The sequence below is a fragment of the Marmota monax genome, unplaced genomic scaffold, assembly GCF_021218885.2.
Source record: "Marmota monax isolate L192 unplaced genomic scaffold, Marmota_monax_Labrador192_F-V1.1 WCK01_AAM20220418_F8-fsc00051, whole genome shotgun sequence".
Lineage (NCBI taxonomy): Eukaryota > Metazoa > Chordata > Mammalia > Rodentia > Sciuridae > Marmota > Marmota monax.
In genome coordinates, this window is record NW_026695202.1 from 8,606,647 (window position 1) to 8,633,959 (window position 27,313).

At 37.0% G+C, this 27,313-nt stretch overlaps 1 protein-coding gene across 28 annotated transcripts in view; it reads right to left on the reverse strand.

Moving 5' to 3' along the window:
• Rbfox2 (RNA binding fox-1 homolog 2) overlaps positions 1-27,313 on the reverse strand; it is a 267,658-nt gene that overhangs the window by 170,344 nt on the left and 70,001 nt on the right. For 19 of the 28 annotated variants that reach the window (XR_009225382.1, XR_009225384.1, XR_009225383.1 and 16 more), the window contains exon 2: positions 6,670-6,720. The exons of 5 other annotated variants lie outside the window; for them this stretch is intronic. Coding sequence is in view for 19 of the 23 variants with exons in the window: in XM_058574162.1 (XP_058430145.1) it covers positions 6,670-6,720 (51 nt within the window). In the remaining 4 variants the exon portion in view is untranslated. Of the gene's footprint in view, positions 1-6,669; positions 6,721-21,937; positions 22,463-24,101; positions 25,463-25,650; positions 25,673-25,752; positions 25,855-27,313 lie in introns of those variants that run through there. 4 more of the 28 variants (XM_058574178.1, XM_058574185.1, XM_058574177.1 and 1 more) reach the window with 4 other exon arrangements.

Below are 27,313 nucleotides of genomic sequence, written 5' to 3' on the forward strand. Positions count from 1 at the left end.
GGAGTAACATTTTACTTTTGAATCAAGCACTCTGATCAAGTCTCCAGCACAGGAGCAGGAGCAGTCAGGACTGAGACAGAACAAGAGAGTAACTGCTAAAAGGCATGGGATTTCTTTGAGATTGTGGGGTTTTGTTTGTGTAGGGACCTTTGGGGTTTTTGGTTTTTGTTTTGCTTGTTTTCTGAGAGAGTTATTTGTGGAGTATGTGTATGTGTGTTTTGATGCTGGGGCTCAAACCTAGGGCCTCACATAGTATGTGCTAACTAATAGCACCTACTCTACCACTGAGCTCCACCCCCAGTCCCTAATACTGCATTTTGAAGGACAGCAATTATTTTAATTTTTCAAAACTACAGACTGCAATAAATTAGTGGGTCCAGGAGTTGTTGGCCTCTGTCAACAATACTGAGAACATAGTACAGACAAGTATTATTTGGTAAGACTAATCTAAGTTATATTCATACATATACATATACATGTATGTGCTAGGTAAGGATACGTAAAGTAATTGCTTACTCAGTCTGAAGTTTTTTAAGCTCAAAAGCCCAGAGATGGAACTTGAACATGTCCATGAACATGTCCACACCATGTCCTCCATCCTACCAACTTTCCCGAAGGGAGGAAAGCAGTCATCATTTCTTTGCCACCACACCAAATGGGAATGACAGAAGATGTATTTGCTACTGTCCATAGCTCCCAAGCAAAATAACCAAAAGCCCTGAAAATGCATTTGTAAAAAGTGGACTAAAATAAAGTCTATTCTAGAGATAAAAGCAAGAACTAAAAACAGGAAAGAAAAAAATTCTTGAAAGGAAAAAAAATACTTATTAAGACAAAAACCGTTAGGTCATTTTTAATCTATAAAGAGTAAGGCTTCCACTCTAAATTTAAACCTGTAATTGTCTAAGTTGCATTTGTCAACTTAAACAGCCCTTTTGATATTCTCAATTACTTCTGTGAAAAACTAAAACATATCCATATAATAGCTTTAAACAGAATTTTATAAAGTTGAAGGAAAAAATCTTCGAGAAATCACCAACAAGCATTTTTAAAATCCAATACAGAGCCTGACAACACATTAATTTTTCTTTTGTTTTAAAACACAAAAAGATAAATTGTACACCATAAGCTATTTTAACAAGCAAGAGAGGAAGAAAACTTGATAGAAATCAGTTATTCAAGGGGCTTGGGTCATATGAAGACCTTTCATGCTGATGTGTTCTCCAGAGTCCATACCATCTCATCTTGTGACACTAGCAAAGACAACAGCTGCATCCAAAGAGACTCCAACAGAAAAATACAGGAGGAAATCCCATACAAAGGCTGAAAATCTGGGGTTCAAGTCCAACTCTGCACTTACCACCTCTGTTATATTAAGAAATTCATTTTAAAAATCTTTGTGTTTTGGTTTTCTTATCTATTAAGTTAGGATAAGGCACAACCTATTTGGCAGAGCTATTGTAAAGATCAAGATACAAAACATCCACAGAAGTTCTCTGTAAAATGCTCTACAAACATTAGTTTGTTCTTTTCTCTTTTGAGATATGGTCTTACTATGTTGTCTAGGATGGCCTCAAATTTGCAAACCTCCTATCTTAGCCTCCATAGTACCTGAGATCACAGGTGTACTGCACTGCACCAGGCTCAAATATTATTTTTTATAATTTACTAATATTCCCAGTTCCACAGCTGACTCAACACCTGAACCTAAGCAAGAGTTTGTGCAACCTCTTATCTCAAATATTAACATTTCTTCTCATATAGTTTGTTAGACAAGGTAAGGTACCATAATTTTAAGTTTCTAGAAAAAAGATGACATGGAAGGTACTGGAGCATTAATTTTGACACTTAGTTTGCAGATATCTTGCTATTGAACATCTTTTAATCTGAAGAAAGCAAATTACAGTGTCTCTAATTTGTATTTATCTGATCTAATCCTCCTCCCCACCCATTCCCCCAAATTGAATTGATTTCTAAAATAAAATTCAACCAAGTATTGGCTACTGAGACACAAAGTTGCTGACAATAAAAATCACCCCACAGGTGATTATAGTGGAAGCACTTTTAATCAACTAACTTATTAAATAAACTAAAATTCTCCATTTCCCAGGTCAAATATGCTGAGTGAGGCCTCTGGCATTCTTATTGCTAGAACTAGTTCCTAATTCTATCATATCTAACCTAAGCCTTCTTATCCCAGTAGCTGAGAAGTGAGAATCACTTGTTTATCACCAACCTGTTTACACAATTTGTAAGTTTTTATAATTATACAATTAAATATTATATAATCCATAAAATAGACAAGTTTCCTTGGAAAAAACTCAGATTTGAATGCTTTATGAACACTTAATAAGACACTAAAAATTTCTGCTCAAATTAAATTGTCTACATTTAATTTAAATATATACATAAATATAAATATAAATTGTATATAGTAGTGCACACTTGTAATTCCAGCGACTCAGGAGGCTGAAGCAGGAGGATCCCATGTTCAAAGTCAGCCTCAGCAACTCGGCCCTAAGCAACTTAGTGAGACCCTGTCTCAAAAATATAAAAAGGGCTGGGGATGTAGCTCATTCAAAGTGGCCCTGGGTTCAATTCCCAGTACAAGCAACAGCAGCAACAGGAGGAGGAGGAAGAGGAAAAGAAGAAGAAGAAGGGAGGGGCTGAGCAGTGGTGAGCGCTTACCTAGCATGTGTGAGGCATTGGATTTGATTCTCAGCACCGCATGTAAATAAATAAATAAAAGGTCCAGACAACTAAAACAAAATATTTTAAAAAGAAGAAGGGGCATATATAAAACATACAGTTTCACCCAGATTGCTTTGAATGACATTTTTTAAAACTGAACCAGCAAACAACAACAACAACAACAAAAAACAGAATTCATAGATGATACTCTGTAAAGATATGATACGCCAAAAATAAGATTTTTTAATCTAATAGAATTTCAATAGATTTATATACATATAAAAGGTGTTGACCTCCTATCAAATTATTAGAGTAAACATAGTTGCTCAAATTAAAATAAAATGCTCTTAAGTTAAAATAAAAGTTTTTAAATTATTTTCCCACTTCAACCAATTGTTTAGATTAATCCTTGGTGACCTACCACTCTTGATCACACCATCAAAGAGAACACTGACCATTATGTCTTTAATTACAGCTATGGTTGACTATCATTTCATACATCCCAGTTGGCCTTGGACTGTTTCAACATAACTACTAGGGCCAATTTTTTATTCTCAAAAGTGCCCCAACTTGAATGATAAGTGCATATGGTCACCTTAATAATAAAAGATATAAAGTTATAGTACCAAGAGGTGACAAGGGGCCAGCGTTAGGACCCCCACTGTTTTCTAAAAGCCCATTCTAAATAAATAAGCTTGTTCTGCAGAACTAAACCCTCTTCTAATCAGATTGCTATCTCTTACCTTTTCTATATAAAAACTCCTAAGCTAATACACACAAATATTCTTCCATTTAAAAAATAATTCCAACCCACAAAATATTCTAGCCTTAATCAACACTTGAGAAGACGCATAAGCACATGCACATAAGTCACACACACACACACACACACACAGCTAGGCAGCTAAGCACACAGTATCATCAACTTAAAAATCCTGCATGGCTTTAAACATTTACAGCTTTTCAGAGCTGGTTTTTATTTCTATAAAACTGGAAGAAAGTGTGTCTCCTCCACTTCCACAGACAGCGCACATCAGCCAGCACAGAAGCATATGGAGTGCTTTGTAAAAGTGGCGAATGGCCAGCCCAGAAAGCTTGTTAACTTCTCAGGAAAGAAGGTTGAGGCGACCTCGAACAAAAAAGCAAAACCTCTACAAGGTGGAAGATGGGACTTTTCTTCCTTTTCTTCACAGGTTTTTAATTCAAATGTGTTACTAAGGGCTTTTGTAACATACAAGTTACTACAACAGTGAGATGCTGGTCCACTTAGTGCTAGTGAATTTAACACGCAGTGATTTTTAGCCAGCAGTTGCTGACTCCCAGAAGTAAAATAATGTGAGTAAGTGAACACATTCTCAAATGACCATACTTCCCCTGGGTGAGTCAAAGGCCTCAAACAGAAGGTAAGTTTAAGCCCCTTTTCAGGTACTAACTTAAACAGTTTTGAAAAGTCACTTTACCTCTGTGTGACTCAATTCCCTTGTCCTTCCAAAGGGAACACTGCCTTGTCTATTTCAAAAGGTAACTAGAAGGATGACATGAGAAAATACTGACCAAAGTGTTTTGCAAAAATTAAAAGATTGTAATTTTTATCTTTTAAAATCACCATCAAATGCTGATTTTAAAAAGTAAAATCTTGTCTGAAAATGGTTCTTATCTATTTAGAATGGAATAGCAAAAGAATAAGGAAAGCAAATATAGTCACAATTAAAATTCACCTACATCCCATTCCCTGGCTCCTAGATTTGCTGAGCCAAAACCACACTGGGGAGATGTAAAGATCACAAGTTCAGTTCCTGCCTAGCTCAGGCTGTTCAGTGACCAGTGTTTCACACTGATAAATGCCTCCCAAATCTCAAAGCACAAAATGAGAGTTCACAAGGTTAAGCACATTAATTAGCAGTACTCATTTGGATTCTGTATTCATCAAATACAACAAGCAGCTATTCAATATTTGCCTATTTGCACTACTCTAAGATCTCCAATTCAAAGATTCAGGCGGAGTACAAAATAGAGCCCAAGAAAATAAACTTGTCACCATCAGAATGTGTCTCAAAGTAAATCAGCAGCTTTAAACTATGGCAAAGGGTCTGCACAGGCCTACAGCAGTCAGAGGATGAGTAATGAATGTGCAGGTTACAGGAGGAGGTCCCTGCCACAAAAGTAAAGAAAAATAAAGTGGTTCCAAGCAAAAAGACTATGTTTTGTATTTTAACAAATTCCTATTAACTGCCTCCCTCAGCTCCTCATTGATCTCTAATTCCCACAGGAAGAACAGAGCCTTAGTATCCTTTCTGATCCTTTTAAAGTCAGTTTAAGTCTATTTCTACACTTTACATCAGTTTGCTTTACCTCCTTATACCAAGATAAGCAAAATTATATGAACAATGAAATATTTGCATTGATGTAAAGCTAGATTAGAGGCTGACCATGATCTTGTATATTACACGTCCTAAGTGAAAAGCACAGGATGAAACAGAAAATATCACTCCTTCAAAGTAGCCCCTAGGACTGCGGTTCTCAGCCTCTGCTGCATAGCATAATTGCCTGTAGGGGTTTCTAAATATTTGAAGGCTAAGCCCAATCTTAGGCTTACTCAGTCAGACTCTCTGGAGAGTGAATCTCCAGGAATCAATCTTTCTGATGTATGCCAGGATACAAAACTACTATCTAAGGGCATAAGTTTCACAGCTTAGAGAAGCTCTGGAACAGACCCAAAGCAAAAAGAAAAATAAACAAGCAAAACGTCTATATTGCTTTGACGTTGGAGTAAATGACCATATCTTTCTCCTAAAGCTTTCATCTTCAATCTCAGCAGTGATGATCCCATTGGGAGATGAACAACAAGATGAACAATATTTTCTCTTCCCCTTCTTCATAGCCTTCTTGGGGTAAGTTTAATGCCAACCTAGGCACTAAAAATGCAAGAACTGGGTAAATATTCTCAAATATGAAAAGCCTCCAAATAGGTGACTGTTGATTATCCTAGTTTTTAAGATTAGCTTCAGAAACTCGAGATTCAATAAACTTCTGGAAAGAGGAACTGTGTTAATTTTTTGTTTAGCACTATATTGACTCATGTTCCTTTGGACAAGCCTAACAATGGTGGCTTTTTTGGACAACCCTATGAGGAAACATGGATAGGCATTCAAAGATATTTCTAAGAGCTATCCTTTCAGATCTGAAGAAGGGCAATATCCCAAACAACAAGGAGATAAATCTCATTCAGAGACTAGTTGACTTAAGTTGCACCATTTCTCCAAGGGGCAGCCTTATTTGTTCCTCTGTCTTAACTCTGTTTCAGCCTCATCTGCTCAACATCTTCAACTAGCAAGAAGAGTTGGAAGACATTTTACACACTTGCCCCAGAGAAGGTAACTCTGCCCAGCTTTTTCCATTTTTCCCCATCTAACAAAGAAGGGCAGTAGAAAGTTCACTCTCTGAAGGCTTTCTGATTAAAACCATAAGGCTGAAAAATTCCCCCAGAGGAAGAGAATGGAATTTTTTTGTTGCAGATTATTACAAAGACTCAAAAAATCTATGCAGGCAGAGGCTAAATGACAGAAAATAAAAAGACAAGTTCAGCATTTAGAATTATGAGGAATTAAGAAGACCAGGTTAAAAATTATTATACAGCCCAGAGAAGAAAAAACAAAAGCAATCATTACTGCACTTGAGTGATTGTTTTCCCTTAACATCTGTAATTTTAATAACATGATTGTAATACTTTTAGAATTGAGAAATATGTACCTTTTTTTTAATTGAACCCATGGCCTTGTGTATGCAAGGCAAGCACTTTACCAACTGAGCTCTATCCCCAGCCCCCGAGAAATATATTTTATATCCCTAAAAGCAAATCTATTGCTGAAACAAGCTGTGTTACCTTCCAAAGTAAGTAATTTCAGGAATGGCTATCATAACATCTTTTGATAAAATATATATACACCCCCATCTGAGTTATAAACAATGGAAACCAACCTGGCTGTCCCGCGCTGGGAATCCATGATAACCTGGGGTTAGAGGCTCGTTCTACAAGAAAGAAAAGGAAAAAAAAAAAATCAAACTATAAGAGCAAAGAAAATGTTTAGAATAATCAAATTCACCCAAGTTTATCAATATATACGCCTTTCTCAGTTTCTTAAATGTTCCATTGATGTATTCATTCCATCCTACCTAACTACATCTATCCATCCCAGTTGAGCGTCTACAATGGCACAAACAAAAACAGAAAAAAAGTATCTGCGCAGGAATACTATTCATGTACACTATTTCCCTTCTTGTGCAGCTAAATCTGTTTCCTTCTCTGTCTATCTCCAGCAGATACAACTGAAATGTGGGACAGAACAATTTCAAACTTGATATCGTGGGACTTTAGGAACCCATCCCCTAGTCACTGAATATCAGTAGCATTCCCACACACTAGAAAAACAGAAAACTTCCACAAAAATTCCATGTGTCCCTTGGTCAGAAAAGGGATGAGCAGCACCCTATTGAGAATTGCCTCTTGACCTGCAAAATGTTAGCTCCGCCTCGACATCAACCTGGTTTTCCTCAGTTCTTTTAAATCAAAATGAAATTCTACTCAAAAGACTTCTCCTACCAACTGTACCATCTTCTGGACTCAAGTGATTCTAACATGTGTGTATGTCAATATTTACTTAGATTATTTGTGCAGGTTACTTTATGATGCTAATCTTATTTTTTAAAGGTATATTAAGTGTCTGTCTCATCTTTACATTAAACCACTAAATCAAGATCACTAAATCAAGTAAGGATGCTAGTCAATAAAAGCTATGCAAACACTAATTTAGTCTAAAGTCACACAAAATGAGCACTAATTTATGGCTTACTTGACCCATTTGATCATTCCATCAATATATACTGAATACTAAGATTTTCTAAGCATTGTTAGAGGAATGAAGGAATAAGAAAGAGGAATGAAACACAGCCTTTACCTTCAAGGGAGCTATTAAATGGGAAGAAACAGATGTACACATGCTGGTGCTTTTGTCATTGCTAAAGTGCTCAACGCACCTTCTCAAAGTCATTCATCTCTGCTCCCATCATTTGTATTTTCAATCCTAGCAGAACAACTATTATAGAGGAATATGTGCTGATAGGATTTTCAAATATGCCAAGATAATAACCTTCCACCTAATGGTGGATACATCAAGATAGAATTATCTTCATTTCTTTGACCGTTGAAAGTCCACACTCCCTTGAAAAACTAGAGTGCCAAGAGTCAATTTAAACTCACTACAGAGCCCCTGTGTTTTGTTCATCATGGTTTCCCAAAAATCTAGTGCAATGTCGAATACATAATAGACACCAAAAGAATGTGTAAGTAAATAGATAGAGTTACGTAACCAGAAATGACTTTTAGTCACTGATTCAATCAAAGGAAATCCAAGTCCTAATTCTGTATTTTGGGTACTTTAATATTTATAAATTAGTAAAGATTCCTTCAGCCACTGAAGCTAACTGCCTTAAAAAAAATTATGAGTACCTAAACAATCCTGAGCAAGAAAAAAAAAATGTTGTAGGACTCTTAAGTTTCTGATTTTTGCTTACTAAAAAGCTTCAACACTCAAAAGAGTATGAGCTGGGCTCGGTGGCCCATGCCTGCAATCCCAGGCTGAGGCAAAAGGATCACAAGTTCAAGACTAGCCTGGACAATTTAGTGAGAACCTGTCTCAAAAAATTAAAAAGGGCTAAGGATGTAGCTCAGAAATAGAGCACCTGGCTAGCATGTGGGAAGAACTGGTTCAATCCCCAGCTCCATTTAAAAAAAAAAAGACAGTGTGAGGGGGCTGTGGTTGTAGCTCAGTGGTAGAGCACTTGTGAGGTCCTAGATTCAATCCTCAGCACCACATAAAGATAAATAAATAAAATAAAGGTATTATATCCATCTACAACTATAAAAAATATTTTTAAAAAACAAAGACAGTGTGATACTGACATAAGGACAGACAAAGAAACTAATGGAACACAATTCAAAGTCCAGAAAAAAAAACTTTATCGTTATGATCAACTAATTTTTCAAAATGGTGCCAAGAAGTCAATAGAGTGGTCTTTTCAACAAATGGTGCTGGGACAACTGGATATTCACATGTGAAAAAATCAAGCTGGAATCCTACCCCATAACATGTACAGAATTAACTCAAAGTATATCATACCCAGAACTATAAAACTCTTAAACCATAAGCCTTGGTTGGGTTAGGCAACAATCTCTTCAATATGACACCAAAAGCACAAGTGACAAAGGAAAAGGGACAAATTAGGTGTCATTAAAATTTAAAACTTCTGTGCATCAAAGGACACCATTAAGTGAAAAGACAACTCACAGAATGGGAGAAAATATTTCCAAATTATATGTTTGATAAGGGATGTATATCCAGAATATATAAAGAACTCTTGCAACTCAACAATAAAAAGTAAAATAATTCAATTTAAAAATGAGAAAAGAGGGCTGGGAAAGTAGCTCACTGGAGAGTAACTTGCCTAGCATGTGCCAGGCCCTGGGTTCAATCCCTAGTACCATACAGAGAGAGACAGACAGAGACAGAGAGTTAGAGAGAGACAGAGAGACTGAAAGAGAGAGAGAGAGAGAGAGAGAGAGAGAGAGAGAGAGAGAGAGAGAGAGAGGACCTAAATAGGTAGTTCTCCAAAATATATAAGCAAATGGCCAGTAAGCACTGTAAACAAAAAGATGCTAAACACCATCAGGCATTATGCAAATCAAAACCATATTGAGATCACTCACACACACAGATACATGCACACAATTACAATCAAAAAGTCTAACAATAACAAGCCCTGGTGAGGATATAGAAAAATCAAAATTCCCATATATTCCTGGCTGGAAATGTAAAATGGTACAGCTGCTTTGGAAACAGTTGGGTAGTCCCTCAAAAATGTCAAACAGAGTTACTATGAGACCCAGCAATTCCACACTAATGTATATAACCAAGAAAAACAAAAGCATATGTCCATACAAACCTTGTGCATGGATGTCCATAGCAGCATTGTTTTATAATAATCAAAAAGCAGAAACAATCCAAATGTCTACCAATTGATGAATGGATAAGCAAAATATAGTACATCCATAACTGAATACTATTCATCAATTAAAAAGGAATGAAATACTAACACAACATGGATGAACCCTGAAAACATCATCCTAAGTGAAAAAGGCCAGACATAAAAAGACCACAAATTAAATAATGACATTTATAGGAAATGTACAACTACGCAAATTCATAGAGACAGAAAACAGATTAGTGGTTCCAGAGATCAGGGGGTAGAAATGAGCATGGCTGCTAACAATAGGTAGTGGGGTTTTTGGGGAGGATGATAGAAATATTCTGTAATTGAATAGTGGTGATATATATGCAACTTGGATTACACTAAAAACTTCAAAATACTTCTAAGAGGTGAGATTAGAGATCTCTGAATTAATTCTCATTAAATCTGCTGTTTAAAAATAACAATAATAGGTAGGCCATTTTGGTTGCTTTCACACTGGGGAAGCAAGGGGAGTGGGATTACTGGGGATTTAACCCAGGGGTGCTTTACCACTGAGCTTTATCACTCAGCCCTTTTTATTTTTTATTTTGAGACAAGGTCTCTGCTCAGTTACCCAGGCTAGCCTCAAACTTAAAATCCTCTTGCCTCACCCTCCCAAGTTTCTGGGATTACAAGTGTGCACCACCACACCCAGATTCACACTGGAGGTACATACAGCTTAGAATATAATAAAAGAACAAGGCCCCCAAAATCAACAAGTAAATTTACTTCAATACCATTCCCCACCAATACTAATGACAGAGATGATGATGACCAGCATATATTGAACAACTAAGCCGTGTGGTTCCAGAAGGAAGGGAAGGGGAAGAGAAAGTAGTGAAGATTTGGAGATAACATAGAGGTACAAAAGAATGTGTTTCCTACCATTAGGAAGTCAGAGAAGGTAAGCAAGTGACTCAATAACACAGATATTAAACAGGAAAAACAAACTGCCACCCTGTTCTGCTGGCCCCCAGAGCCCTATCCTTTCTATTTCGCCAAGTTTCTTCTTAATAACCATTCTATATTATTCCTTTACAGTAATTATTTCAAGATTCTTTTAGAAAGGGATTTTATAATTAAGAAAGTAATTGAAAACTCCAAAAACTTATTATTCATTACTTCCAGAGAACATCTAACATAGAAACAATATTCTACAATATCCTAGGGTTCAATGCAGAAAACTATAAAAAAAAAAAAAAAATCACTTTCCTACAGGCCAATATTGTCAAAAACTTTAATGGAAAGATGGATGTAACAGGTTGCACAAAGATGTGTCACAGGAAATGGATTTACTCTTCCCCCTGTCTTGTTAAGGCATTGTGTTCTGTATTTCTGTCTCTCAGGTAAGACTACTGGTAACTCTCTGGAACTACTGGAAACTCCCTGTACCTCTCACTGGCCTGTAACTTTAAGAAAATGGCTCATTTTCCTTTTAATTTTTACCAAATAAATACCTGTCTCTCACAAATACATTAATTTTCAAATAGTTCAGAATTTTACAGACATGGGTCTTATTGTATATATTCTCTAGTAATTTGGGGTTTTTTCCTCTTTTTGCTCAACACTCATCTTCATGAGACTCATCTTCATGAATAAATACCATTATACCCCACTAATTTTGACTACTGTTTAGTATTTTCTTATAAAATATGTCAATTTATTCCTGTACTATTTTCCTATTAATGAATAATTAAATTCTTCCCATTTATATTGGCCATGCTGCTTGTGTTCATTCTTTTAGATTTGAGATACATTTCCACTCGTGAGATCTTCAAAAACCAAAATGAATATATCTCAAACTGGCAAGAAAGTACATAAATGGTACCTTCATATCTAATAGGAATGCAAGTATTTGGGGATCACCAGTTTGAAATGCAGTTTGGCAAAAATATTGAGTGCAATATACTTTCTCACAATTTCACATTTATCTACTCTAGAGAATCATTTGCACATGTTCAAAGAAGCATGTGCAAAGATTTTCATTTCAATACAGTGAAAAATAGAAAGAACTTCAATTTCCATTAATAAGGAAACAGTTATCAATTATTAAATAGTTTCAATATCCCATGTATATGTTTTAAAAAGAAAAATACCTTTGATCTCATATTAATGACAGCAAAAAAGTGTGTTATTTTTCAAAATCACAATACAAAAATCATTATTTTTACATGCATATAAAAAAGTAAAGAAATGCATAAGAAATATCTAGAAGGATATACAACAAACCTCTAACACTGGTTACATCTAGCAAAAATAATAGGATCTAAAAATAAGAGAGAGATAAGTAAAATGAAGTGGAGAAAGAACCAAGGGGGAGAGGAGAAGGAAGGGAAAAGGGAAAAACTGGGGAATGAAGTTGACCAAATTAAGCCATATGCACGTATAAATATATCACAATGCATTCCAATTTTATATATAACTGTAATGCACCAATTAAAAATAAATGGGGGCTGGGGTTGTAGCTCAGTGGTGGAATGCTTGCTAGCACATGTAAGGGACTGGGTTACATATAAATAAAATAAAGGTATTGTGTCCATCTACAACTAAAAATATTTTTAAATAAATAAATAAATGGAAGACCAACAGAGGAGGAGATCAAAGGGAGAAAGGAGGGAAGGGAAGGGAAAAAGGATGTGCTGGGGACTGAGATGAAGAAAACTGTTACATGCACCTATGAATACATCAAAATGAACCCACTAATTTAAATGATTATAATGCATTAAAAATAAAATTTTTAAAAGTACAGGATTTGTGGAAGGTCTGAATTGTTTAAATTTTACAAAATATAAAATGCATGATGTATAACTTTGCATATTACTAATATTAGCAAATTGCCAATATTTCCAAGTGCCAATATTTCCAATTTACCAAGTGCCTTATAACTTTCAAAACCAAATTTATATAATCTCATTTAGTCTTCACAATGCTTCACAATGCTTGAAACAAGTTTTATCAATCTCATTTTACAGACAACAAATTTCCAAGAGTTTAAATGATTTGCTCAAAGCCAAATCCTTAGTGGCTGAGCTGCCTTCAGACTTAGGTCTTAATTCTATACCCAATACCTCTACCACTTGTAACAACCAGTAAAAAAAATAATAACAACATTTCTCAGGCCCAGGCTCAGCTGTTTATGATGGTCCAAAAGATCTACAGGTCTAGAAAAACTAACAACTAACACTGAAAACAAAGATGGAATTATAAAGAAAGCTAAGAGATGGGATAGAGAATCATGTGTGTTAAACTCCAAAGAGGGAAGAGCTTAGTAGCTATGTACCTATAAGCAAGCAATATTGGCTTTACTAAGACTGAAAGGCTTAGAAACTAATTCTGCCTGAACACAGAAGCCGCTCAAAAAAAATTTTTTAATAAATAAAATAAAATAAAGAAATTGGCTCAACACAGTGGCACATACCTGTAATTCCAGCTACTCAGGCAACTGAGGAAGGAGGATCACAACTAGCAAAGGCTGGGGATGTAGCTCAGTGATAGCAAGCACAAGGTCCTGGGTTTGATGGAAGGAGAGAAAGAGGGAGGGAGGGAGGGAAAGAGGAAGGGAGGGAGGATGAATCAATCGACCATTGCTATCCTTAGTAGCTACTCAGCAACGAAACCTGTTTAGAAGCTTCTGTTTAGTGGATATGCAAAAGCAAAACCCAAGGATCCCTAAGTAACTGTCAAATATAGCAACTGCAGTGGATTACATATGTGCAAGTGGATGCCAAGAGAAGTGACACAAGAAAACCACCTGACTTTAATGTTCTTCACTGACTCCTCTGAAGCTCCATATATAAGCATGGAGGTTTGAAAACTTCATTTAAGCAGAAGAACACTTGATTCAATCAGAAAGAGTGGGCTGTGTTGTTTTGCTTTATGCCAAGCAAAGTGCCAGCACCCTTGCCATTAAGGAGCTTATTCTTAATAACTACAAGATAAGCCTATTTTCTAAATGTTTTCTGAAAAATACCTCATTATTTCTGAATGATTAACTAATATATTTGCAAGAAATACTGGTAAAATTACCCAGAATACTGCACATAGGAGGAAGAAAAAGGTACCATTTTTCTTAAGCACTTTTAAAATACAATTAAGAGGGGTGCTAAGAGGACTTAACCCCAAAGATCAAAACACAACACAATTATAGTTGATATGATATGCTAGCCATAAATCCCAAGCAGAGATCAATAAAATACTAACTGAAATGAAGCACCACGAAAAATTCCACCTTACCAATCTGTACCTGCTTAACAGATCACATGCTGAGCATCAGAGATTTATTACACTAGTATTTCTTACTAGCCAGTATCACTGATGAAGGTTAAACAAGAGCAGAGTATAGAAAGCTGGAAATGCACAACAAAGTTAAACTAAGCAATTAAAAAACACAAATCCAAAAAGCTATCTGTTGCTTTTCATTTGTGTAGATAAAATCAACCTGGTTTCACGAAATGGAAGGGGAAGTAGAATACTAAAAATAGAAAAAATTAAATTCATGCCATTCTACAATTTTAGGAGAGGAACATCAAAGGAAGCAAGGAAAGGTAAGAAATGATGCTGTCCTCTATAAACTCAACTGAGCAAAGGAGAAGCTCAGATTTTTCAGTGACTTACTGCCTGGTTAAATTAATTTATATTATCTTGTACACTTTACTGTCATGTAGATCTAAAAAGAAAAAAATTCTTAAAAAAATAATAATAATTCCTTCCCCACTCCCTTGTCTATTAGCTGCAAATGACTTTGAGAAATTGTGAAGTCTATGGATCTAAATCCTACAACACAGCACATTTCCAACAGGCCAATCCTTAATTTTTTCTTAGCTTACTCTAATATTAGTTACTTATATGTGTCAAATGGTCAACTGGCCCCATTAAAAATGTTCAAATACTGGATAAAATTTAGTGATATTAAAACCAGGCACGGTGGCTCATGCCTGTTGTCCCTGCTATTTGAGGGCTGATGCAAGAGGATAGCGGCAGAAGGAAAGCCTGAGCCCTTTTGCTGGTTCAAGACCAACAAAGCCGTGTTAAAAAATTTTTGTCAAAAACTATGTAGATCAATTACAGTACTGGAGGACAAATTGTGATTACCACTAAGGTGACCACAGAAACTCTGCCTTTTGTGACACATATATACTCATACAGTTTGCAGTCCACTCTGCTGGCATCAGTCCCTGCTTAGCTAACACCTGTTTGGGGGGTGGGGTGTGTTTTTTTTTAAACCTTTATTCCTGCTAATTTTTTTTATTTGTTATTTTTAGATATACATGACAGTAAAATGCATTTTGACATATTATACATACATGCAATATAACTTATTCTAATTAGGGCCACATTCTCATGGTTGTAGACGTGGAGTTTCACAGGTGGTATATTCATATATGAACATAGGAAAGCTATGTCCAATTCATTCTACTGTCTTTCCTATTCCCATCCTCCCTCCATTCCTTTCTTTCCCCTTTGTCTAATCCATGAACTTCTGTTCTTCCCTCCCTCCTTGGGGGTGGTTTTTTCGTACTAGGGATCTAATCCAGAATTGCTTTAACAACGAATACATCCCCAGTCCTTTTTGTTTTATTTTGAGACAGAATCTCACTAAATTGTTAAGGGCCTTGCTAATTTGCTGAGTGAGCCTGGCCTCAAACTTGTGATCCTCCTGTCTCAGCCTCCTGAACTGATGAGATAATAGACATACATCACCTATCTGCCTCAATGCTCTCTATTTTTAAACTTCCTGTACAAATCCATTCTGTTCTTTCTTTTGTTATCTTAATTAAAATTCAATCATGATAACAAAAGTCATAAATACATAAATAAGAAATAAAATTCTCCCTTAATTTACCCTTTCCATTTAAGGTTTAAGATCGTACTGTATCCCTAATCCAAAATGGTCTAAATTTAACTTTTTTAATATTTTTTTTTACTTATACATGACAGTGGTAAATTCAACTTTTTTTTAAGCACAACAAAACACCACAAGTGGAAAATTCCAACAACCAACCTCTGTTTCATGTACAAAATTATTAAAAATATTATGCTAAATTACCTCTAGGCTATGTGTATAAGGCATACATGAGACATAAATGAATTTCACATTTATACTTGAGTCCTATTCCCAAAATATCTTGTTATGTATATGCAAATAGACCAACATATAAAAAGAAATATCAAGTCCAAAACACATTTGGTAGAGTACATTTTGGATAAGGGATACTCCAGCTAACATAAATGTTCTTCAGCAGTTTTGTTTTTTTCTTTTCTTTTTTTTTATGAAATTTACCATTTTCACCTACACATTTCTGTGGCATCAGGGACACCTCACATCACCATCACCCATCTGCAGAACTTTGTCTTCCCAACTAAAAACTCTCTGGTCAATAAACTCTAACTCCCTCCTTGTGGGGAGCCACTCTGAATGACTCCACCTTCCATACTAAACCGAGAGGCTTTGACCATCACTACATGGTGTAGTGAACTGGGAGCCGTCCCGGTTCAGGAAGTGGAGGGCATGTCTAACCCTAACCCTTGGGTTGAATTACACTCATGTGTCTCTTGTAACCCTGCCCCTTCTGGCCTTTTTTGGTTGGAACTTTCTAAGAATAAGGGTCCTCCCCAATAAAAGCCCACTTCTGAACATGCTCACTCCTCTCACCAGCCTCTTGCTCTCCCATTTGGGGACCCTGAGGCCGAGAGCGGAGAAGCTGTCCTGAAGCTTGTTTAAAGGTAAAGTGTGTGTTTGTGTTTTACTTAGTGTCCCTGGAAATTTACAGGAGCGACCGGGTCGCGGGCAGTACCGCCTCATTCCACTCCCAGGCAAACACTGTTCTACTCTGTGTCGCCATGAGCCTGACTACTCTAGATACTTTACATGAGTGGAATCATAGTATCTGTCCTTTTGTGATTGGCTTATTTCACATACCATAATATCTTCATGATTTATCCCCCCTGTGGCATGTGTTAGATTTTCTTTTTTAGCCTTAATAATATATCGTGTGTGTGTATATACATATACATACATATATATACATATATATATATCACATTTTGCTTATTATTCACTATATATATGCAATGATACTTGGGTTGTTTCTATCTTTTGACTACTGTGAGTAAATCTGCTGAGTATACAGTGTACAGATACCAGCTGAGTCCTACTCTCAGTTCTTGGGGTATATACCCAGAAGTGGAATTGCTGGGTCATCCATGACTCTAAATTTTTGAAGAACTACCATACCATTTTCCACAGCAATTACACAATTTTACATTCCCACCAGCAATGCACAGGATTCCAATTTCTCCACATCTTTGCCCAACACTTGTATTTTGTTTAAGAATAGCTATCCTGGGCTGAGGTTGTGGCTCAGTGGTAGGGCGCTTGCCTCACACGTGTGAGGCACTGGGTTCAATTCTCAGCCCGCATATAAATAATGAACAAAATAAAAGTCCATCAATAACTTAGAAAAAAAAAAAAGAATGGCTATCCTAACGGACATATGTTATCTCATTGCCGCTTTAATTTGTTTTCTCTTATAATTAATGACACTAAGCATCTTTTCATTATTTATTGGTCATTTGGGTGTCTTTTTTGTACAAATGTCTTTTGCCCATTTTTAAATTAAGCCGTTTGGTTTTTTCTGTTGTTGAACTGTATATGTCATATTATATTGTTGGATTTACAGACCACAGATATTAATCCCTGATTAAAGCTGTCATTTGCAAAGATTTCTTCCACTGTGGGTTGCCTTTTCAATCTGTTGATAAATTTCCAATTTATCTATTTTTTTCTTTTGTTGCCATGGGTTTTTTTTTTTTAATTTTTAATTGTAAAGGATACAATACCTTTATTTTTACTTATTTATTTTTATGTGGTTCTGATGATCAAAACCAGTGCCTCACACATGCCAGGCAAGTGTTCTACTACCAAGCTACAATCCAGCTCTGTTGCCTGTGTTTTTGATGTCATACCCAAGAATCCACTCATAAACACAAGGTCATGAAGACTTAACCACACATTTTCTTCTACGAGTTTTATGGTGTCAGCTCTTATATTCTCTCGTTGATCTGTTTTTTGAATTCATTTTTGTATACGGTGTTAGATAAGGATCCAACTTCAAGTTTTTAAGTATGAAGTTTCTTAGATCTCCACCAATTTTATCACTTTTTTCCTGGTTTCTGAGGATCTGGAATTAAATATTCATTTCATGCATCTGCTGGTTATCAGCTGACTTTCAGCTCCAAATTACTCGTTTTACCTGCTCTGTTAAAATGGACCTGGACCCTTTAAATATTTCTCTTTGGCCAGTATGCATGTCAAACTTCGACAGTAGAGGGCACAGTAGTGACATTTGGGGGAAAAGGTTTTGCTTCCAGGTTTCAGAGCGCTCACTCAGCAGCACCTTTAGGATACACTGTTTCCTCCCCCTGGAGGTCCTGCAGTGCACAGTAGCCAACAGCTAGCAGCTTCCCCAGCAGCCCTCTGGTTGTGTAATGTGCTGGGTGCCTCTGGAGAGAAAACTCTCCTTGTAACTGCTTTCCCCAGTGACCTAGACAGAAAATTTCTAGTGACTTCTAAAATGCAGATATCCAGCAAGTTCTGCTGTTATGAGGCCACAGGGACTTTGTTCTCTACCATTCAGCCATGCCTTCTCCAAAAGGGATCTTTAGCTCCTGGGTCAGGGTGGGGATGCTGAGGGAGCAGCTCTTCTTTGGATGTTTATCTCAGGCTAGTTGCAATTATATTTTTAAATTAATTATATTTTGGGCTGGGGATGTGGCTCAAGCGGTAGCGCGCTCGCCTGGCATGCATGCAGCCCGGGTTCGATCCTCAGCACCACATACAAACAAAGATGTTGTGTCCACTGAAAACTAAAAAAAAATAAATATTAAAATTCTCTATCTTTAAAAAAATTAATTATATTTTAATTATATATCAATCATATTAGTATATCATATCTGGGTTTTGGTGGAGTTTGGTGGGTTTTCTTTTTTAACCCAAGGTGCTTTACCACTGAGATACATCCCCAGCCCTTTTTATGTTTCATTTTGAGACAGGGTCTCACTAAGTTGCAGAGGGTCTTGCTAAGATGCTAAGGCTGTCCTTGAATTTATGATCCTCCTGCCTCAGCTTCCTAAATCCCTAGGATTACAAGCATGTGCCACTGTACCCAGTTTGTATCTGCAAATATATTGCTCGTGCTGTTCTCTAGGTTTCTCCTTACTTACTGTAAACCTATCCCTCACTACTTCACTCTCCTAGGGTAAATAATCCCTTATATTAAATTCCCTGTCTCAATTACTACGTAGTCTCTCTCTCTTGATTCATGTGAGCTGAAATGAAATGCTAACAGCCACCTAATATACAGGACATACATTAGTGTTTTATGCATATTATTACTTTAAATTCTCACTAGAACCCTATGTTATATCATTCTACAGTAAAGAAATTGAGTCTCAGAAGAATTATACTGTTTTCCCATGGCATTACAAATCCAGGTCTGCCTGGTCCTAAAGTCCCAGCTGGCTCTCTACTATGATATTTTTCTTCACAGAACCTAGCAATACATTTTTAAAGAAACCAAACATCTATGTACAGAAAAGAACAGAGCAGAACTGACTGCTATCCTTAGAAAGAGCAGCCTGCAAGCTTGGCCTAGGAACTAAGCAAAGTACTAAGAACCTACAATTTGGGGAGGGTGCTATCAGAACTGGTAATAGTGGCTTTATCAGCCAACACTTGTGGTCCTACTCAGAGTCCAGAATTTTGGTGTGTGCTAGGGGTAGGTTGTCTGTATCAACAGCCCTCCATCCCCAGCCATCTCAGCATAAAAATCTCTTAACAGGCTTCAAGGCAAACAATACCATCAAAACTCAGTGCTGGAGGAATTAAGTATGTCCTGCGTGACTCTACTGGGAGAGGACTCTTGGAAGCTTAAGCTGGACTTCCCCTGAACTCCACCTTTGCCCGCTTTGCATTAACTAAATTTGCTTAGTGTATCCTTTCACTATTACAAAGTATGGCCATAAATACAACTATGTGCTGAGTTCTGTATGCCCTAGTGAATCACTAGATGGGGATAGTCTCCAGAACCCCCGAAACAACTTATGACATGCCAAGTACTTTATTAAATACTTACAGCACACAGATGACTAGGGCCTTTGCCCTCAAGGAACTTTACAGTCTATTTCAATTCCCTTCTTTTTGCTTCTCTGATCTTCACTTCTTAGTCTGTTCACCACTTAAAATAGATTAGATACATTTCCCTGAGCTAAATTTCATTCTTGGAGCTAAAGTGATGCTAAATAAATATTTAATAAGTCCATCAGGCAAAATCTGAGATACAGAGCTCTAATAAACTCAAAGGCCACACATATTTTCTCTCTACCTTCCCCATCTTATTGTGTTCCTCATTAAAAATAAATTGGCAAACGCTTGTACATTGCTGGTAGAAAGGTAAAATGAAGCAGCTGCTATGGAAAACAGTTCAGCAGTTCCTCAAAACATTAAATAAAAAGCTTTACCACATGACCCAGCAATTTCACTCCTGGATACATTACCAGAAGAACAGAAAAGCAAGTCCTCAAAACCTGTACACAGGTTCACAGCAGCACTATTCACAGTGGCCAAAAGGTGAAAACAACCCAAATGTCTACCAACAGATAAAAGAAACAAATTGTGGTTTATTTTTCATACATGCAAAGAAGTATTTTTCAGCTATAAAGAGGTTTTCAAGGTTTGTCCACGATGCAGCATATATCAGTACACTGCACTAAGTGAAAGAAGTCAGACACAAAAGGACACCTGTAATGTGACTCAATTTATATGAAACTTCCTTAACAAGTTAATTCATAGAAACAAAGCAGACTGGTTGTTGTCAAGGGCTAGAGTGAAGGGTAAATAGAGGGTGATCAACAAATGGGTTTGGGGTTCTTTTGAGGATGATAAAGAATGTCCACACTACACAGAGGTGGTGGCTGTACAACACTGTGAATGCAGATGATACTAAATTGTTCACTTTTAAAAAAGTTGATTCTGTTATGTGACTGTCATCTCAAAAATTTTTGAAAAAGCAATGAAGTATACAAATGGCACAAATGGAAAAATCTAACCTTACCAATATTATCTGAATGATAATTGCAACTTGGGATAAAATTGTCAGTAACTACAACAGATACTGATTCAAAAGTGTTCTATATCTCAACATTTGTCCTAGAAAACTGAATATTTAGAATGATTCCAAGCAACTTTACAGATACAGGTGCAATAGAGTACATCAACTTTTTTTCCAAAAAACAAAAGGTAAAATGTTTCAAAATTACTTCTTTTTGTATGTAATGTTTAATAAGAATGCATACACAAATTAATAGATATTTTAAGTAGATACTTGCCTATGTCATCAACCTCCCTGAAGCTTACGTATTTAGATCAGCCCATTCTTTCAAAGGAAAAAATAGCATGGAGCCTCACATTCAGCATTCCCCATGTTCAGGAACATATAACACATATACATACTTTTTTAAGTCTAAAAGGGCTTAACCCAAAATATTTACAGTGATTCTATGTCTTGATGACTGATAAGTTTGTTTTTATGTTTGGAGGCTGGGTGGGTTCCTATCTGTATTTTCAACAATTTTTCAAAAATTAACTTGTATTATTTTTACTTATCAAAAAAAAAGCAGGAATAATATCAGTACCTACCTCCAGGATGATATGGCGATTAAATGAGATAATATAAATCCTTAACATGGTACTTAGCATATTAAAAATACACAATGAATGTTAGACAATATGAGTATCAATATGTTATCGTATTATTTTGGTTAAATGTTTTATTATCTATGGCAAAAGCTGTCACCTTAATTTAGGCCTGGGTCACTTCATGCCTAAATTACTGTAACAATAGTCTCACTGCTCCAGCAGCTTCCCTCCAGCCCTTCACAGTTTTCTCACCAGGGACAGGGTTAACTACCCAAAACCCCACTCATTAGGACTCCAATGCTAATGGCCTTCCATTGTTTGGAAGAACATCATAAAGTATACCCATACCTAGATGGCACCACCTACTACACAGCTAGTCTATGTAGTTGGTACATAGGTAGTCTATCATTGATGGAAACACCATCATGCAGCACGTGACTGTACCTTTAAAATTCAATTTAAACAAAAGACAGCTGATGCTCATACCTGCTTCTCCATTCAGTCTGTTTCAGTGTGTTACTCTGGTTGAATTACATGAAGAAGATCTGCCATTCCACTGATATACATTTGGAAAAGGAGGGAGTGTTAATAGTTTTCTTCAGGCACCTTTGGCTTTCTTCTTTAATACTAACCAAAACTTGAAAAGTGACAGTTTCTGAAAGCTTAGTTGTAATATGGCACCTGAAATCACATCAACAATTTTTTCCAGATTCTGTTATATTAAAGTCTACTCATCTGTCATGTCCTTTCCAGGATTTTCTGCCTAAGTATGACTCAGTAACATTACGAGTACATTGTTCATTTATAAAATATAGGTTCACGCAGGTGAAGTTGTGCATGACTTCAGCTAGGGCAGGAGGAACACTTGAACTCAGAAGACAGAGATGGGCATGGGCAATGTAGCAAGACCTTGCCTCAAAAAATAAAACAAAATGAAGTAAAGATTCAATAAAAAAATCTTCTAAATGGTGAAACATTTAATTATTTAATATCAAAAAGGTCACATTCAACAATATGACCATCAATCTCATCAGAAAAGTCTTTAAGTACTGGAATTGTCAAGTTCACAGTCCAGGATACCAGTCTTCCAAAATTCTAAGTTTTGTTTAAACACTCAAATTTTATCATTGGAAACAAATATTGTCACTGTTTTCCCTGACATTACAGGCTCACTTCATTTATTTTAATAAAGAGTCTGCCAAATATTCAAGCCTGAATAATCTTAGTCTGTCAGTTATTCTTTCAAATATAACATGTCATTCATGAAAAAAGAGGCTAGTTCAGCTGGCAACTCCCATGATCACAAAAGCATATTTCTTGAGGTGACATCATCCTCAGTACACAGCAGGAGTGCTTTAAGTGCATTACCATATTTTGTCATACAAAATATTAAAAAGATGCATAATCAAGGGTAGAGAATGATATTAGTAATAACTTTTATTGCTATGTCAAGAAGCATTCTAAAGCAAAACCAGCTTCTTCCCCTCCTTTAACTACAGGTGTGCAGTGTTAAACAATATAATTACTTAATAGTTATTCCTTTTTTTAGTATAGGCAGTTTGTGGCTTAACAGGCCCAGGGCCTAGTTTGGCATGTCACAATTCCTTACCTAGTGAGGGATGGGGGGAAAGTGCAGTCCTCAGAATCACAGCAAACTGAAATTTGCCTCTAGCAACTTTTTAGCTCCATCACTATGGGAAGTTAATTCATCTCTCAGGCTCAAATTCTTCACCTTGTAAAAGAGAACACTACCTACTTTGTAGGGTTGTTGCAAGGATTGAGATAACACAGGCAAAGTGACTTTCACAGGGCCTATTCTTTAATGAGGTAGCCCTGCTAAAGAACAGTAATATCAATGAGAAACAATGCCTTACTTATATGTAAAACTTCACCACATACAAATCATAAGCAGATATGACAAGCACAGGATCACACACTTTGAGAAGATCACACAAATCACACAATTCTACTACAACTCTTTGAGACGCACCCTCCTTACCCTGTACCACACTCACACACAGGTCATAGTTTTCTTTGAGTACAATCAAGTACTTGAGATAGCTGAGAGATGAGTAAGAGGCAAGGAGCCTAGAGAGATGGGATGGTACTGGAAACTTAAGCGGTGGCCCCTTCTGAACAAACAGAGCTCCCACAGAGATTTACCAATGAAGGCTGAAGGAGAGGCGAAGGGAAGGTACTAACTCATGGAGACACTGCAATGTGCTAGATAATTTAGAGACATTATGTTGTGATCTGGAACTTTTCTCCACTATCAAGTAGAGAGTGAGATACAGAGAAATTAACTGGACCGAGGCCAAACAGCCCATAAATGGTAGAGTCAGAGCCACAATTGTAACTCTGTTCTTTCCATTACATGGTACACAGTGGCTTAGTCCAGAAAAGCCTTTATCCCTAGGCCAAAGGGTAGGGGAGTTGAGTATATACTCATCTACATGCTAGTTAGATTGCTTCTCTCCAGCAATGGAAATAACTGAGAAAACTTATCCTTAACCTGTAGTTATCACCCAATTATTTCCAATGAGAGAAGAAAACAGTGGTTCTTATACTTTAATATAAAGACAGGTCACTGGTACCATGTTAAAAGGCAGATTCTGGGGCTGGGATTATGGCTCAGTGGTGGAGCACTCACCTGGCACCCGGGTTCGATCCTCAGCACCACATAAAAAAATAAAGGCATTGTATTGTGTCCATCTACACCTAAAAAATAAATATTAAAAAAAAAAAAGGCATATTCTGATTCAGATTCACCTCAGAAGTCTGGGTGGCATCTCAGATTCTTGCATCTCCCAGGACATGATTAAGCTTCTGGGGCTTGGGCCATCTTCCAAACAGTTTATATGGAGCAATTCCCAATCCTAGCTGATCATCTGAATCATTTTAGAATCATTTAAAAATTATAGATTCCTGAGTCCCACTCTCCTGAATTCCGTGGTATCTGGAACTAATACAGACCTGGAACTACTGGACTACTTCCAGGCACCTTCTATCTCATAATTCTGCAATTTCAAGAGATTACAATTATTAGTCATAATCATCGTGTGCTCTGATTAAGAACACATCAACTGTCCAAACACTTTACATAATAGCTTACTTAATCCTCAACACTGTAAGGCCGATACTTATAGCACTATCATGCCCATTTTATCTTAAGAGGAAACCAATGCTCCAATGCACCAATGTTACTTGTCCAAGGTCAGCTAATGAGTGGCAGAACAGGGGGTTAAACCTGAACCACCTGATTCCAGAGAGTCAACAGGCACAAATAAATACAAATGGGTCACCTCAGAAGATGTCGCACTGGGAAGGCTACACTCTTATTCCTCAAATGCTACCATAATCAAAACATCACTGCTAAACTATATAACCCAAAAGCTCTTGATCTGAAAGTGAAACGCCCTCAAACCTAAACATATGACTTTAAATATCTTCCCTCGAGCATTTGAGCACAGGTTTGATTTTCTGACAATACCACAAAATCAGAAAAATCTAATTCAAAGACCTAGTGCCTGATCAAGTTAGGTATTCTTTAACTGAAAAGAAAATCAGTGTTAGGTATTGAAAATGTTTTCCCCATCACTCGAGTATCTCTGAAGCTGATTCCAAATGAGAGTTCTTTATGTTTTGCGCAATGGTTACATCACCAGAGCCAAGGTGACTATTTTGAAGGACAATACTCATTTGGATGCACAGGTTTAATTATTTTTTTAAAGTCAGCCTTTTAGTTATACCTAAAGAACATATTTGCCCTTCACTATTAATACAAACATACACATACTCGGTTTTCTTTGCTGCTACAAAAGCAGCTGTTTTTCTTTTCAATTTTCTTTTTATAAAAAGTGTTTTGCTTATATACATCCAACTATATGAAAATGAATAGCATAATCAGCCATTAATGAAGCATTTAACTGTATAAAATACCATAAAAGGCATCATACAAAGGCAACTATCCATCCAAAATATGCACAAAAATACCCTCACATACAAGGGATAAAGGCATGTACAAATACTACAGGGATATAAGTACAAGAAGATAGCACATTATTACATCTGATGTGTTCTTTTGTTAAATAAATACATCATTTTCAACAAAGAAAATAGTCTGCAAATTCAGAATGATTTACAGATTTTTTTAAAAAATCAGGCATTAATGCAAATCAGCACAATTTCATATAACCAACCTCTCTGCTTGAACTGGACTCCCCACACCTTACTGAAGCCACAGTTCCCCTGCACAAACTCCCACTCCGCCACCCCCCACACACACCCAACTCCCCACCAACCTCACAGGGGTTCCTGGGCTGGTCCATGGAATCTGATGACATCACTCTCTCTTCCTTCCTGGAATTCTAAACCCTGCTGCTCTCCCCTTGCACACAGCTACCATCTCCATGGCAACCTCACCTCCTCCTGCTTCCCTATTGGCTTCATGGAACAGGATACACAAAAAGGTTTTCCGTTCTCCCCTCACCGCTGCCCCCCCCCCCCACACACACACACACACAAAAAAAAAAAAAATGATGCTTTCAACAGGAACCTGGGCTAAATTTAGCTACTTGGGATTCAGAGTCCTATGACTAAGAAAACATAGAGAAATATCCTCCTTCCTATACTCCTCCGTTCCCTCAACCCTAACCCAAAGTGGCTGCTTCACCTCCTTCTCTTTGGCCCCCTACCCAAAAGGCAAGGGGCAATTGATGAGCCGTAAAAACAACTGGACTGCCTGCCCCACATATAAGCTTAGCACAGAGAAAATTCTCACTCACCTCCTCCCAACAGGAGAGAGAGGGAGACAGAGAGAGAAAGAAGGGAGAGGGGGAGAGAGAGAATACAAAAAGTATGCAAAAAACAGTTGGGCCATTTCACATGCTGAACTTCACTCAGCCTTCTCCCTCCATCCAGAGACAAGGAGCAGGAAAGCCACGCCTAGAGGCAAAACAGTCTCCCCTCTTAGAAGACCAAAATTCTCTTGCTGTTTGCTTGATATGATTTCCTCCATTATAGGAATAAAAAAAAAATGGAAAAGAAGCGAGGAAGAAAGACCATACACTTCTCTGACCAAACACACAAAACCCAGAACCACAAATTCTGGGTCCAATTTGCCATCCCAGCAAGTGACCTACTATGTAAACTGAAGCAAGTTCTCACATACCTCAACTAAAAAGTAGCTTCACAAAGGAATGATATGAGAATTAATGTAAAGCAGTTTAGGTCCCTAAGCCAAAGGGACTGAATAAATAGAGTAAATTGACATCATTATTAGTAAAATTCTTATGGATATAATAAGAAATTTAAGATCCCCATAGGAAGAATATGAACTTCTTGAAAATCACTCTTTTATAATTATAAATATATGGCACCGCGGATTGAACCCAAGGGCGCTTAATCACTGAGCCATATCCCTAGCCCTCTTTTTATTTTGAGATAGGGGTCTAGCTAAATTGCTGAGGCTGGCTTTGAACTTGTGATCCTCTTGCCTCAGTCTCCCCAGCCATTAGAATTACAGTCATGTGCCACCATACCCAGCAAAATGTGCATAATTTCTTGAACCACAGACAGTTCCTACAAAGGTATCCAATTCTGGCAAAAACCAGCAATACTCACATCAAACACCAGCCAATTTGAACCACTACACAATTTTGAAACTGGCCCTACTTTTTCTTTTATTAATCCAAACTCTAATTTTGAAACTACTATTAACTCTCCCTAAATGATGCCTCAATATGGCCAGGGCTTCATTTCCCAGTTCAGCTGCCCACTTCCCATTCTAAGGAAGTAATCCTTTCTCAGAATCATATTTGATTGTTGAACACTGAATCAACCCAGTGGCTATGACCTATATGA